Source organism: Heterodontus francisci, chromosome 38 (genome assembly GCF_036365525.1).
Source record: "Heterodontus francisci isolate sHetFra1 chromosome 38, sHetFra1.hap1, whole genome shotgun sequence".
In the NCBI taxonomy this organism is placed as follows: Eukaryota; Metazoa; Chordata; class Chondrichthyes; order Heterodontiformes; family Heterodontidae; genus Heterodontus; species Heterodontus francisci.
In genome coordinates, this window is record NC_090408.1 from 29,612,426 (window position 1) to 29,628,796 (window position 16,371).

At 38.9% G+C, this 16,371-nt stretch overlaps 1 protein-coding gene across 1 annotated transcript in view; it reads left to right on the forward strand.

Annotated features, from left to right (window-relative positions):
* The window catches only part of ap4e1 (adaptor related protein complex 4 subunit epsilon 1), a 50,939-nt gene that overhangs the window by 16,171 nt on the left and 18,397 nt on the right, over positions 1–16,371 (forward strand). Inside the window, exons 6-15 of the mRNA XM_068017997.1 lie at positions 308–467; positions 1,112–1,278; positions 3,850–3,923; positions 6,011–6,133; positions 6,225–6,334; positions 6,663–6,802; positions 8,044–8,156; positions 8,583–8,701; positions 10,343–10,645; positions 11,581–11,695. Coding sequence (XP_067874098.1) covers positions 308–467; positions 1,112–1,278; positions 3,850–3,923; positions 6,011–6,133; positions 6,225–6,334; positions 6,663–6,802; positions 8,044–8,156; positions 8,583–8,701; positions 10,343–10,645; positions 11,581–11,695 — 1,424 coding nt within the window. The remainder of the gene's footprint in view (positions 1–307; positions 468–1,111; positions 1,279–3,849; positions 3,924–6,010; positions 6,134–6,224; positions 6,335–6,662; positions 6,803–8,043; positions 8,157–8,582; positions 8,702–10,342; positions 10,646–11,580; positions 11,696–16,371) is intronic.

Here is a 16,371-nt window from a genome sequence, read left to right on the forward strand (position 1 = left end):
AATGTAAGCGCATTTTTTCTTCATGATTCTGAACTGCAGAAGACTGTTATAAAAATTCTTGACCATGCTAGTGGATTTAGTAGGACATTCTGCTTGAGAGTGAACATGCAACCCATTAAAGGAAAGTGGGGGAGGGGTTGAAAGTTTACATTTTTTTAAAAATCTGTTATAACTGAAAATACGTGATGCTGATTATATAAATAATGCCCTGATTCTTGACTGCTTTTCAGTGCATGTTAAAATGAATAATTGTGAATGTAAATCTGTGTACAAAAGTGTTCTAAAACAAAATGTTACTACTTTATAGGGAAATAATAAGAAGAAAAGCAGTACTTGCCTTGTACAAATTTTATCTTATTGCTCCAAACCAAGTTCAACACATTCATGACAAGTTTAGGAAAGCTCTTTGTGACCGAGACCCAGGAGTCATGGCTGCCTCCCTTCATATCTACCTACTGCTGATTCAGGTACCATGCTATAACAAATTGTGAAAAAAATAAACTATTTTTGTTGGCAATTTTTTCCCCATCTAAGCACAATATTACCAAAGCGCATGATCCATTTGCAAGTTTTTCTACTGCCATCAGTTCACACTGGAACTTTAAATGTAGAATGATAAGTTTAAATTTCCCGAATGAATCAAAAACGTTACTAAACAATTGGCTAGAGATTTTTTTAAAAATGCTGTCACGGTGCTGACTCTGGCATATGGTATTACAATCATGAACAGTGTTGTTTATATGTGCACCTAGACAGCAAGTGTTGATGGACCATTTGACTAGTTGGTTTCACAGCTGAGCGTATTTCATCACCTGATGTGCATTTAGCTGCATTTCCCAGTAGGAATGATTGGATACCAAGCAGGAATGGAATCCCTCCATATTTCCTCCCATACCTCACAGCCCACGGGTCCTGAGAGCAATTCTAATAACCCACATTCACCACATACTAGAAATCAAACCACGGATTTTTGTATGGCTTCGAGCTAACACCAGGCAGTGTCCTCTAGGCCTCTGGGGAAGGAGTGATGAACAAGTGAACTTTGTGAAACAGTTGTTTTCTTTTCACCCTCAGAGGAATGAAACTCAATCGTTTAATTCCTGCATTCTAGGAAAATCCGAGTGGCTATAAAGATTTAACTGGGAGCTTTGTAACGATTCTCAAGCAAGTAGTTGGAGGAAAGCTTGCAGTGGATTTCAACTACCATAGTGTACCAGCACCTTGGCTACAGGTTCAGCTGCTGAGAATTTTGAGGTTACTAGGAAAGGATGATCAGATGTAAGTCCTTCACTTAGTTTTCTTTTTTAAAGTTTAATTTTGCCATACTTGGAAACAAAACTATTACTAGGAAATCTCACATTGGCAGTGCTCCGTGTTCTTTGGGGAAAATGGTATGCATGTTACAGGCTGAAGAATGTTACAGCACCAACTCTGGAACAATCAAGAGCAACAGGCAGTATTATTGCAGAATTAACCATTGATTTCAATGTGCTGGGGCGTTAGTTAGAAATGCAAGGATTTTAATTAGTTGAAGTTAGTCTCCTATGATGTTGCATACGGAAATTCAAAACATAGTGCAGTCTTTAGCTAAAATTGAGCAGAGGCCAAAAGATATTTGGGTAATGTGTGCAGCTGTAATTCTGTCCCAATTTAAAGTCATACATTCGGTCTTTATTTCTGTACTTGGTTCCATTTATAAGCTCCTGTGTCGATATTTATAATGGTAACAGCCTCTATAAACACGTCACACACTCGATATACCCTCTTTCTGGTCCTGCAGTAACTCCACTGATGGAGGTGTGACAAGTATACATTGGCAGCTTCCATTATAAATGTTGACATAGGAACTCATCATGGAAAAGTTGACATGAAGTGCGTCCAGGTGAGATTTTTAAGATGTAGACCGAGATAATTCATATGAACGTACGAATTAGGAGCAGGTGTAGGCCGTTCAGCCCCTCGAGCCTGCTCCGCAATTCAATAAGTTCATGGCTGAACTGATTACTCCACGTTTCCACATACCCCCAATAACCTTTCTTGCTCATCAAGAATTGTAGAAGTTTTTGTTCACAATTTATGCTATTACATTCCCCTTTTTAAAGTGCATGGTGTATTTTCCACAATTTAATTTTTATTTTGGGTTAACTTTGAGGTGTCTTCCTTGGCTTTTGGCAATTACATGCCATGCATTTTATGATGGGAAAGCAGCACTAAGGGTACACTACAGTGCAACAGTGACTGCACTTGAAAAAGTATTTAATTAGCTGTGAAACAATTTGGAATGCCCTGAGGTCATGAAAGGTGCTATGTAAATGCCAATTCTTTCTTTAATAAGGCATTTAATTTCTATGCCTCATTAGGTGTCCTTGAAAGTTATCACTGAATCCTTCAATTTAAGGTTTCCTAGAATTGTCTGCTGGCCAGCATGGTTATATAGATGTATCTATTTTGTTACAGCAGAGTCTACAGCTGCATAGCTACAGTGAGTTTAAAGTTAAATGCAGAATACATCCATGTTTTTTTCATTCAAGGGATGTTGGCGTTGCTGGCTAAGCCAGCTTTTGTGCCCATCCCCAATTGCCCTTGAAGGTGGTGGTGAGCTGCCTTCTTGAACTGCGCGATCCAACTGGTGCAGGTATGCCCACAGTGCTGTTAGGGAGGGAGTTTCAGGATTTTGGTCCAGTGACAGTGAAGGAACAGCGATATATTTCCAAGTCGTGATGGTCTGTGTTGGTGATATTGATTTTTTTTTTAATTTGATAAATATTCCAGGTCTCTTTAAATTTTAACAACTTGTAATTATTTCATGTAAAACCAGAAAGAAACAATCAATGCAAAACATTTCTGTCTGTAGATTCAACTAGGGTTTTTAACTAGCTGGTTGGGGTTTATCTAGGGACACATTTTTGTTTATTCAAAAATTACAATCCCTTTACGATTTATGAAAAAGATTTCTTACAAAATATTGGCTAGATGTAGTTCAGAAATAATTTTACTTTCAATTAATGTATTCTGTTCTTGAGAAATTTCAATAAGGCAAAAAAAAAAAATTAAAATTTGCGTTCACCCAATTGTTTATTAGCTGTTTGCCACACCGATATGAAATTTTTTTGGTTCCCGAGAGTCCACCAGTTCTTACTTTCTAGGCTTTAGCATGATCTTTGGTCACTAGGGTGTTACTGAAGAAAGGTCTACACTTATGGAACTGTACCACAGCAAAAGCCAGCATCTTCAGGAAGGAAGATGATTAAAGGGGCAAATAGCCTGCAAAGAAGTGCACCTTGGATGGATTACTACAGTTGTTTCTATTAGTAATTAGATTCTTAGCTGTCAGTCTTGGTTTAATGGTAACACTCTTACCTCTGAGTCACAAGGCCTTGCATTCAAGCCCCTCTCCAGTGACTTGAGAACACAATCCAGATTGACACTTCATTGCAGTACTGAGGGCATGCTGCACTGTCAGAAGTGGATGAGGTGCTGAACTGAGGCCCCATCTGCCCCCTCGGGTAGATGTAAAAGCTCCCATAGCTCTATTTGAAGATGAGCACAGGAGTTCTGGTATATTGACCAGTATTTATCCTTCAACTAACATCACTGAATCAATTTATATGGCCATTTGCCTTATGATGATTGTGTGATCTTGCTGTGTGCAAATTGGGTACCAAGTTTGTCTACTTTAAAACAGTGACTAAATTTCAAAAGTACTGATATGAAGTGCTTTGGGACTGTGAGCTTGTGAAAGATGCTATATAAATGCAAGTGTTTTTTTGTTTCTATTTTAATTTTTTTTCTTGTATTTACCATTAATCTAAATCTGCAAACTGAAATGTGCTGTACTTCTTGGTACAGAACAAGTGAACTAATGTATGATGTTCTGGATGAGTCTTTGCGAAGAGCTGAAATTAACCACAATATAACTTATGGTAAGTAACTGTCAACAAATACAGCTGGCTTTATTTGTGTATGTCTGTAGCGAGGAGCAGATTCCATGTGGATCAGCTCTCACGTAGAAATAGTGAATAGTTAGCTAACAGCTGCTTGAGATGGTTAATTTTGGTTTCCAGTGAACACAATTCTTCAATTGGAACAACATTTTGTAATCATAAGTTGCAGTCTATCCCAAAGTTACCAACCTTCTATCTCCTGAACTGCTCCACTAATTAGGATAATTGTCCCTTCTGCCTCAGAAGGTGAAGCAACCTGATGCTACAGAGCTTGTCATCTCATGGACTGATTGGTTTGCATGCAAACTATGGGGATGATTTTCAAATTAAAGCCCTTTTGTTGACCATTCATTGTTTTCTGGTTATTTTTGATCATCAAAGATGCAATTGCCTGAATATTCTGGATATTTTAAGTGAAATGTCATGACTGGAAACTTGGATACAGAACCAGCACCATTTTCTGCTGAAATATTGGCAAATAAGCCCTCTGCTGTTTTACAGTCTTTTTTAAAAATGTTGTGAAGTAGCTCAGTCGGTAATCTTAACCTGAATTTCGATCAATAATGGATGCAAACTGTTTCAGTATTCAAAGCAAGATTGGATTACTGTGTTAAATTGCTTAGAGATCCAGGTCATTTACAATCTTGTATACTGGATGCCGTAGTTTAGAAATGGTCGGGGCAGTTATCACGTTCACTAGGACAGTTCAGGAGATTTAAGTTAGTGGATTTGGGATAGGCTGCAACCTGTGATTACAAGTTGCAGTGTTACACCTGACCTGCAAGTGCTTGACACTTGCTATGTAACAAAGGTGGAAGTTATTCTGACTATAGCATTCGATTGACCCACAAAAATACTTCATCTTTTTCCTCCCAAGATTGTGTTACCAATTTTATGACATGGAATGTGACACCATATGGAATGGTGACAGAGAATCCTTATTTATCCCTTCATTACCTCTAGACTTGACTATTCCAGTGCACTCCTGACTGTAAACTTGAGCTCATCCAAAACTCTGTTGCCTGTATCTTAACTTGCATCAAGTCCCGTTCGCCTTTCACCCTTGTGCATGCTGACCTACATTTGCTCCCGGTCAAGGAATGTCTTTATTTTAAAATTCTCATCCTTGTTTTCAAATCCCTCCATGGCCTTGTCCATCCCTATCTCTCTACTTTCCTCCAACCCCACAACCCTCTGAGGTATCTGTGCTCCTCGAATTCTGGCCTCTTGTGCATCTCTGATTTTAATCGTTTCGCTATTGGTGGCCATGCCTTCAGTTGCCTGGGCCCCAAGCTCTGGAATACCCTCCCTACACCTGTCCACCTCACTTACTTCTTTTAAGACACTCCTTAAACCTACCTCTTTGACCAAGTGTTTGGTCATTTGACCTAATGTCTCATTTTGTGGCTTAGTGTCATACCTTGTTTTATAATGCTCCTTTGGGCATTTTATTACATCAAATGCGCTATATAAGTAGGAGTTATTGTTGAAAATGAGGTATTCCACTGTCGGTCATTGGAAAATTCCCAGCCTGCGGATATGCCACACTTGTTATTTTAAATGCTTAATTTGAAATTTATCGTTCAGTATTTCTTAACGAGCATTTCAAATGTCCACATGATGCACTGTAAATTATTCCATGTAATTATTCAATAAAACAAGTGCTTTCCACCATTAGTCCCTTTATTCTCCTAAAGTGTAAGAACTTTGTGTAGTAAATTAATTGCAACTTGCTAACACTTTAGCCTTATTTAAATGGTACTTGGATTCTTTTATAATTTATTTTGTCTGAACTTAAGTTGACTTATTTGAGACTTCTTACATTTGTGTCTGTTTTGATCCCTCTTAACTAACCTGAGGAATAAGATCGCTAATATATCTGTCCTAGACTCAAACAATGGTTGATACTGTGAAATACAGATGCTCAGTTTCTTAATACATTCTTAAATTAAAAAGGTGGAATCAATAATTTTCTTTGCAATGATCAATACAGAACAACTTTAGTCGACATTAACTATCTGTAACTTCTGTAATGTATCAACTTCTATTTTAATATTATTTTTCAGCAATTTTGTTTGAGTGCATTCAAACAGTATACACTATTCATCCAAAGGCAGATTTGTTGGAGAAGGCAGCAAAGTGTAATGGAAAATTTATCTTATCACCCAAAAACAACCTGAAATATTTGGGTAAGGATGCTATATGAAATGATTGATCATATTTTTATTTTACATTGCACGTACATGTTGAAAAGTGAACTACTGCGTTTTAATGTTCCAGGATTAAAAGCCCTCACGTATGTAGTCCAGCAAGATTTGAATCTAGTTCTTCAGCACCAAATGACAATAATTGAGTGCCTGGATCACCCTGACCCTATTATAAAGCGAGAGGTAGGAGTTACTTTTACCTAGGTTGTTTGAATATTAAGGCTAATGGTGTTAATGTTCAAAACATTGTTGTGATGATTCATAGAGCACATTATTCACCCAGCATGTAATTTAAAATTTTCTTTTGAGTTTTTTTGTGAATTCATTTAAGTAAGAGTCACTATAGGTTGCAAATCAAGGGTGAAGATTGATTCTGGAGAGTAGAAAGTGCGTGTGAGCCTTGGACAATTAATCCTTCCCAATCTCTTTGTACAGCTTGTTTAAATGATTCATGATTTCAGTCAAAATATCTTGCTGTTTTAATGTCGTCTGAGCTGTGCTCTTTCCACAGACACTAGAACTGCTCTACCGAATCACTAATGTGCAGAATGTAGCTGTTATAGTCCAAAAAATGCTGGACTATCTGAGGCAAAGCAAAGATGAATACATCACCATCAGTTTGGTTGGCAAAGTAGCAGAACTTGCTGAAAAATATCCTTTCAACGCAGCACATCAGTTTAAACTTGTAGGTGTTGTGTGAACTAATGGGCAATGTTGCTATTTGCTTTATAATTAGAATGAGAGTTGATGAGATTGAAAATATGGAGATTGAGTAATAAAACATACTGGCACTGATTGAAAATGGTGTTTGTAATTCTGATTCTGTTGGAAATGTTTGTGAAATGTGCACTGTGAATTATTCTTCAGTGGTAAATTAAAGTAGAAACAGTGTACTAGAAGATTTTATTTTACAAATAGCAAAATCCAATGATTCACCAGTTCCTGGGCACTAGACAGTTACTTGGTATTTTAAGTGAGTTATAGATGGGACAATGAATGCAGTGATTTCCAAGTCTCATGTTTGTTCTACTTTTCAGGGTGGGGTGCAGGAAAGCTTTTTTCTACTCCCCTTTGGCAAAGTGATATTTCACATTGTGATATTGTTGCATTTGTACTATCACTCATTACATACAAGGTGACATCATGGGGTGCTTTTTGGCAGATAGTGATTGGGCACTGAATGGAGGGAATATAAAGACACTAGAAAAAATATTTATAAAGATTGGACCCTTTTTAAAAAAAAAAAAGTCCTATTTTTGTTTTTCTAGTGTGATTTGACTTGATTGTAGAATCTTTATGAATATCTTTGCTCTCCCTGATGGTTGTATCCTGCAGCGCAGCAGAGAAAGTGAACATTTACACCTCACTTAACAATATGCATAGCTGGCAAGTCTGGAACATTATACATCTTGCCTTTTTTTAAAAAAAGGTTTCCATAGAGTAAATGAAAGTGTTAGATTTAAATAAATTTTACTGCTGTTCTGTTCTCGTCCAAGCTTTCCTGAAGTTGAAGTGTATTGTAGCAGATACATGAATTTAAAGCATCTAGGCTGGGTTGTTAATTACATCCATGTGTGCCTGGCATAAGAATGCAGAGCAACACTTACATCATTAGCTAATCTTTGGAAAAATGTAGCTGAGAATAAAGTGGGAACACTAATCTGTAGTTTGTTTTGCTAAAAATCTTAAAAGGGATTTAATGTAGAAACGCTAATTTCAGATTAACATTTTAAAACACTTGCAAACCAAAAAATTGCCCTTCCTTCGATTATATTATTCAATACAACTTCATACTGAAATACACCTTGCCCATTTCTCCTAACCCCAAAAAATGTAGGTTGCAGAAATAGTTTCTATCTTGGTTTGGTTTCTGTCCTTGACAACCCACAAACATATGCTCCCAACAATGAGTGGTTTATACAAACCATGAATGCAGTGTTCTCAGTTGGCGGAGATATGATACCGTCGGATATCCCAAACAACTTCCTGAGGCTGCTGGCTGAAGGTAATTAAATAATTATAGATAAGTCTTGGAAAGTTTTAACTCCTAGTGCAGTGATTTCAGTTCATTAATTGCTCTTTTAATGTCATGCCTTTTACATGGCAGTTGGAAAAGCTTTTAAATTCTTACCAGTTGCAGTTTTTCATCTCTGACACAAACTCCAAGGCAGTCCTTTTATCACACTTTTAAACTCATCAAAACATTTTTTTTTAATGTGTGTATTTTTCTATCTTGATTTGTAAATGTGGGTGCAACAGGATTGTTCCAGTAGTTTGGTGGCAATGTTGGTAATATACATCGTTCAGCCATATAATTTAGACTCATAGACTAGATTTTTCCAAAGGTGACTCTTGAAGATATATTCTGTTGATAACATTTACAGCTCATGTTCTAATATTTAAAATGCAACTTTTTCTAACCTCCCTGTAGGATTTGATGATGAAATGGAAGATAAACAGCTGAGGCTTTATGCAGTGAATTCCTACGTTGCTCTTTTGGAAAAGGATAATATGCAATATCCTCAGAGATTCCTGCAAGTTATGAGCTGGGTAAGATTACAAACAAAATGAATGAAGTAGGCTAGCCGCTCGGCAGGATAGGGATCTTTCAGGTATATATTGTGCTATCAATCTCATTCTGAAATATTTATCAAGGAGGCTAAACTGATTAGATGTGGCTATCAATGAACAGTGCAGGTTTTGCATAGACTGATGGCAGACCACAAGAGGATCCCACTCAACTGCATAGAACCAATTATGACATTGATGTAACAGTGACAAAGGTTCCATCTTTCTACAAAAGGTGAAAAAACTGCAGATGCTGGAAATATCAAATATTAACAAAATGCTGTAATTACTAAGTAGGTCAGTTAGCATCTGTGGAGAGAGAAAGTTAATTATTTCAGGTCTGTGACCTTTTCCATCAGAACTAGAAAACATTACAGATGTAATAGGTTTTAAGCAAGTAATTGTTCCATCTTTCCACTTCATATATACTGCTTGTAGATCAAGTTCGGGGGTTTGCTGAAATGTTAGGCTGAATTTGATTGTTGTCTTGTTTGCAAGGTACCATGCTACATGGACTTCAATCATGAGGCTGCAACAGAATGAACTTTTGGCGCCTCGCTAAGTGCCACCAGAATTTCTTTGTGGCTGGTTGTTTTTGTAGTGGAATGAGCTAGCTGTATCACTGTTTCCACACTAATGATGGAGCTTCCCAACATAATGAGGTGTTGCACCTTGTTGTCTAACTGAGAACTGACAGTTCCATCCCAGACACTGGTGAATTTAAGTGACAAGTAGTCCTGAGACCCACACCCATTGTTCACAACAAGGCAGACATTCCGCTGTCTGCTTGTTGGCTAAAGCATTAATGAACTGGATGTGTCAGTTTGTATTATTTCTTCACTGGCTAATTATGCACAGGGATTTGGTTAATCCTGTGTTTGGTTAAATCTTTTGTAAACACTTCTGCAACCATAGCCCAACACAACACTGATATGACCAAATTTTTTATGCCCATTTATTTGTACCTTTTTTCATCAGTTTTCCCCTCCTGAAGGAATTGACTCTTTGCTGGAATGCAGTTCCAATGGCATTGGATGCCTCGCCATTGTTCACATGTGGACCTTAACTTTGAGTGCTGGCTATTTGACCACAACAGGGAGTGCAGCAAACCTGATGTTGCCCACTATTCATATGCTCACGGGTGGGATGGATTGTTAACACTTGGGAGCAGGAAGCTGGCTGTTATTTTCTTTCACCCCTGCCTAACCAAGTGGTGTTGATGCCAATTGCAACTCCCATTCCACCCCTCTGTCTGAAATTCAATATCTCAATGCAGACTAGTCAGACTTGGGGGCCCTTTCTGGCTTTTACAGTTCAGCAACTAACTGAATAAGCTTCCTGTGTCATTTTAGGAGCTTGTACTTTATTTTCATTGCTGCTCTTGTTGTTTTGCTGCCCTTTTTGAAGAGCAGTCATAAAGTACTTGTTTTGCATATCTCACTTCATGCCACAGGTAAGGGACATGACCATGGCAATTGTGCTGAGACATAGTGACCAAGGTTTTATGACCATAACCCTGATGCAACCTGTACTTCATAAATGGGTTGCTGTATTTTGATCAGAAAATCTGTGGTACTGATGGTATGAAATGATTGAAATGTTTTTGTATGACACATGTATCAGGTGCTGGGAGAGTATTCCTACCTCAAAACAGAAGCCAAACCAGAAGACATTGTACAGAAACTACATTGTTTACTCGGGAAATGCTCTGCAAACTTAGAAACAAAAGCCTGGATCTTCAGTGCAATTACCAAACTCTTTAATGTGATACTGAATGTCAGAGTATTTCCTGAAATCATGCAAAACTATGGCAATTCAATGGATTCTTGTTTGAGACAATGCTCTTTTGAGTTGAAGCAGCTTGTTGAGAACAGAGAGATAATGAATGCAGTTTTACCTCTGGATGCAAGTTGTGATGACATAGTGGTAAGTCCCTAATGGTATGTTTTTTTTTAACAAGACTACACTGATATGGTTAGTTAGGGCTAGAACTGCTGAACATGGACTAATCCTTGGCAGTGCAGAATAAATCATTTTTATTTTTAAAAACTGTCAGCTTCTTGGTTGACTCAATTCCTAAGTGCAGTTCTTGGTGTGGAACTAACAGAGCAGCAAGGTCCCAGATTTGATCCTGAACTCAACAGAGCTTTCAGTAGAAAAAGTGCATTTATATAGCATCTTTCCCCTCCCAAGGATATCCCAAAGTGATCCGCAAATTATTTTTGAAGTGCAATCACCATTGCTATGTAGGCCAACATGGCAGCCAATTTTCATACGATGATGAGATGAATGATATGGTAATCTGTTTTGGTGGTATTGATTGAGGGATGAGGATGACAGGAGAATTTCCTGATCCTCTTTTGAGGGGGGTGGGGAAAAAAAGCTCACCTGATCAGGCAAATCTGGCTTTAGTTTAATGTCCCATCTGAAAGATAGCACCTCTTGCAATGCAGCACTCCTAGATTATGTGCTTATGTCCTAGAATGAGCCTTGAACCCACAATCTTTTCATTTGAGAGGTGAGTGCTACCACTGAGGCAAACTGACACTGTTTACCTTCAGTCTCTGAGTTGGGGAATGGTGGTGGGGGGAAATCATTTGGTATCCATGCTCCTAGTGATTATCTGGGCCATTACTGTTAGAAATTGAACATGGTGGATATGAGGCGAGGTCACCTGCGATGGCATGATTGAAGAACCTGCTGATGAGCTTTAGGAGAAGGGGCAATTTGAATGTGACATTCTGTTGAGCTTTAGATTGTAAAGTTTCAACGACCTTTCAATTCTATCTGCAGATATAACTTGCAGTCAGAAAAGTATGCCCGTGTAACTTCATGAGCAAGCTTGCTGTTTGCTTACTTAGGTTGATGCTTCATTGTCTTTTCTTGATGGTTTTGTTGCTGATGCTTTGGGTCGTGGAGCTGCACCTTACAAGCCGCATCATCAAAGACAAGAAGAGAAGTTGTCCCAAGGAAAAGGTAAAAATAAAATTTCCAACTAACTGGCATCACTTTTCTGGTGAACTGGTGAAGCAGTTGAATTAATGTACTAATTCACTGCTCATCAGTGGTATGGGGCTTGTGCTTGAATTGCAGGCAAAGTGTATTTCCAATCTCTGGGTGCTGCCTCACGAAGGAGTGAGTCATTCGGTATTTCCGAAAGTAAGGAGGAGGCATTAAAAAAACTGCTGGAATTTAAAAGTCTGGTGAAAGATAGTTTAATTATATGGGATAGGAGTCACCACCCCAGGAGACAAACTGAATGTCTACACACACAGCCTTGTAGGAATTGAGACTTCTGTGCATAATATAATGCATCTCTGAAAGGGCAGTGGGGGTGTTGGATTGAATTCAGTGGATGTGGGGAAATCATTTTGGTAATTTTTAGGTAAGTGTTGAAAATCCAAACGTCACTGGATTTCTCTATTTTTACAGTATAACTGTTTTTGGAATGAATTCGAATGCATAATTCCTGAGATAAAAATTCAAAATTATCCAGGGGAATATGACCCTGGATCCACCTAGAAATGTGCCCGCCAGAGATGTACTGTCAACATTTGGATTTTCCCTTCACACTTTTGTGTACTTAAGTTTTTTTTTAACCCCTCCAGTACAAGTAAAGGAATGTTGTGTGTACCTACCACTCGACTTAATGTCGTGTAACTACTTGGTTTCACATATCAGAGCTGTTTGAGTATTCAGCTTTCTGAGGGTTGCTACTTTTCTGTTTTGGCATATATGCATTCCTAAGAAATAGTTATGTAGCAAAACCTTTTCTGTTCAATGGATTAAGAGCACCACAGTTGTAACAGTTTATTGATCACAACTATGAGTGATGAATAGATTTTTTTTGATATACAGGTCATGCTGCAGTAATCCCACAATGAGCTATCTTTTGGACTAGGATCTTTGCCACTTCCCCATTAGCTGTATGTTTGTTGATGGAAGCGGAGGGAAAAATGTTGATTTGTTTTATGTATTGGCATCAGCTATAACTCAGATTTGCTGCTGCAGAGATGTTAATGATGCTTAAATAGCATTGCAGTTGCAGAACTAGAGAGGTGAGGAAGCAAGAAGAAATATCAATGTATCTGGATGAAATTAATGATAAACTCAAATCAATCCCTTTTTAATGAAATGATTGTGTAGTTTTATAGGTGGTGAGCAGAAAAAATATGGTGTATTGAATTTTTTATAGTTAATATCCTTGAAATGCCAGATCTTCTTCAATCCCTGCTCAGAGGGTTTTCTGTTTTGGACAATGGTTAATTGAATTTGTGGACATATTAAGTTGTATATCTTATAACTTTCAGATTATAAGATTTATTTAAACATGCTCAGCAAAGAGAAAGTTGGTAAATAAAACTGCAAATTTTAAATTCAAGTTTGTGTTGCTGTCTAGACAGTGAACTGTTCCCCAAAAATAGACATGTCATGTATGCATCCAGTGTAATTCTGGGAAAGGAGGGGATGGAGCTATGGTTGAAATTACTTGCAAGTAAATGGTTTGAAAGGCAGCTTCGAAAGAAGATGTGATAGTTATCGTTGCTTAACTTTGGTAGAGAAGAAATTGGGATACCACCGCCTCCCTCACCCCCTTCCCCCCCACAAATCCTGGAGCCCAGCAGAAACTGGACAGGAGAGACACAGTTAAAATGAGGCCAGCTACTTACCCCTTCTAATTCTGCTGCCTTGCCACCCTGTCCTAATCTTAATCTGCTCTTTACAGCAGTTGAATGCGAACCCTGCATGATGGAAGTGAGGTTCATCATTAATATGCAAATTGGGTACGGGACTGAATCTGCAATTTTAGTTGGAGGTCTGGAGGTCTGGATGAGGGATGCAGTGATGTTTTCACCATCGGGCCAAACCTGTCTTAGGGGGGATGGGTGGTGTGGGGATCATGGTCGAGAAGAGGCCCAGTAAGGTAACTTTCTCACAATTATGTCTCTCAAGAAAATCTTGGGCTTCTGCAGCCCTGGGCTACTCTCCCAGATTGTGGCCAGAGCTTTCCCAATTCTGCCCTCAATAGGCTGCCAGGAATCGTTCCCTTGGAGCCCTGGCTGCAGTCTGCTGCTGCTGAATTCCCATTAAGATCTGTTGGGCCTTCATGTCCCTGGGTGTGCTGTCCACTTTGGGGCCTGCTTGCATTGTGCATGTACTGGACCCATCCCATTTAAAATTGGGGTTGGTAACTCAGGAAACTCAACTACTCTCGTTGAACTGCATCTTTACACTCTATATAGTTTTATTGTTTAATGTTTGATATTTATTATTTTCCTTTGATAAAGAGTCAATTGTACAATTCCTATTCATTTTATTTTGCACCACAATACAGGGTAGGCTGATGTGGGAAGATGCATTCAATTTTAGATTATCAATTTAGTGGGCCCCAATAAATGAAACCTGCCATCTAATTGTGACTTGCACATGATTGTACATATTTCATATGCAAACAGGCAGTACATTCACCATTGCTTCACTGCATCTTGAGTGGTAAGAAGCACTCCCTCCATCTGCTGCATTTACAAAATCCCTATAAAGGATCAAAGGCCCTTGTATTTCTACCACACTAGATACTTGAAGCAGTTCATTTGAAAATTCTGTTTAGCATTGTCAGCAGCTTCTGTCCTGTGGTCAGGAATTATTGAAGATGGTTCATGCCTTTTAGAAGTTTTGTAGATTGAGCACTAGTGATACTGTGCCTGGGCGCATTGTTGAACCCCAATATTTACGTGGGTATATTGTTGTATCTAGTGAAATTTTTATATAATATTTTGAAAAATGAAATCAGATTGCTTTGAGAGGGGCGGCGGCTGTTGGGGGTTAGTTCTGACTCATGAAAAGTTGACACACAGCCAGGCTTACAAGTGGCATTTACATTTCATCCACTTTCATAAGTTTCAGCTTTAAAATGTTTGGTCTGTTGTATAAATGTCCTTGATCAATTATGTGACTCAGCAGGAAAGCAATTTTTTTTCAGACTGTCCATAAATTGCAGTTAAGAAATTGCTTATTAGCTTAACAGCTCAATCCACCTCCAGCTAATAAATGTTTAGGCTAGACAGTAATGATGCACATTTTCTTGGCATTTGAGCAAATTGCTTTCTTCTCATGCTATTTAGTCTATATAGTTCTCTTTAGTAAACAATTTAATGCCTAGTCACTAGTTTCCACTTGTGTAATACCATACAACCAAGAATGTCTGGAGACTAAAGATCACCCTTTCGATATGAATCGCCCCCACAATCTGCTTTGAGCTAGGGGCACAAAAGAAAGAAATACTTGTATCCATGAGGCTGAAACACTTCATGCAACAAATACGTTTTTGGGGACAGTTACGTAGGGAAACCTGGCAACTATTCTGTAGCAGCACCATATATCCTACAACCAAGAGTGAACAATAGAGATGACATGGTATTATTTGAAGAGGAGCAGAGTGTTCTGGTCTAATCAATACCATAAATAAAATTAATCTCTAAACCTTGTTATAGTATTGGTTGGGCACCTTGCTCTTCTTTGGATAGTGCCCATTTGCAGCAGGTTTTAATGCCATTTGCTGCTAGCACATAACATTGCCCTCTAATCATGCCAGCTTAATGCTTAACTATTTCTAAATTGCAAGGTTGGGAATGTATTGAAAAATTAACAAGCTGTGTTTCTCTGCTGTTAAAACAGTTTAACTTCTAGTTGAAAGTGTAGAGTTCTTTACGACCATACAACCATACGAATTAGGAGCAGAAGTAGGCCATTCAGCCTGCCGAGCCTGCTCCGCCATTTAATAAGATCATGGCTGATCCACACTCCCATCTACCCCAGATAATCTTTGATTCCCTTGCCTAACAAGAATCTATCTACCTCCACCTTAAAAATATTCAATGACCCCACCTCCACCGCATTCTGAGGCAGAGAATTCCAAAGTCACACAACCCTCGGAGAAAAATATTTCACCTCGTCTCTGTCCTAAAAGGGCGACCCCTAATTTTCAAATAGTGCCCCCTAGTTCTGGACTCTCCCACAAGAGGAAACATCCTTTCCACATCCACCCTGTCAAGACCGTTCAGGATCTTATATACTTCAATCAAGTCTGCCCTCACTCCTCTAAACTCCAGTGAAAACAAGCCCAGTCTGTCCAACCTTTCCTCAAGACAACCCGCCCATTTCAGCTATCAATCTAGTAAACCTCCTCTGAACTGCCTCCAAAGCATTTACATCCTTAAATGAGGAGACAGGGCCGAATTGTACCTGCCGGTAAAATACTGCGGGGAGAGGCCAGTCTCAACCTGTGACGCCGAGAAGGACCCACTGCATATTACTGCCAGTGGGGGGGGCCTTGGTATGGCTCTGCCCCCCTCCCCCCACTGCCTGGCAGCGGGCCTTTCATCTCCATATGTAAATTGACAGTAAAGATATTCAAATTAACTTACCTGCCATCCCACGCTGATTTTACAGCCTCCGTCAGGCCTATGGAACTCCACACGGAGTGGGGGCGGGAGGGGTGGAGGAGCAGGGAAAACAATTTTGATTGGATGTGGGGATGGTGGGAAAGGGTTGAAGGGCAAAGGATTGAAGGTTGGGGGGGAAATTTGGGTATTTGAAAAATCAATTGTTGGTCATTTCGGGCAATAAAATGATGGTTGGGGACAGTGTGGGAA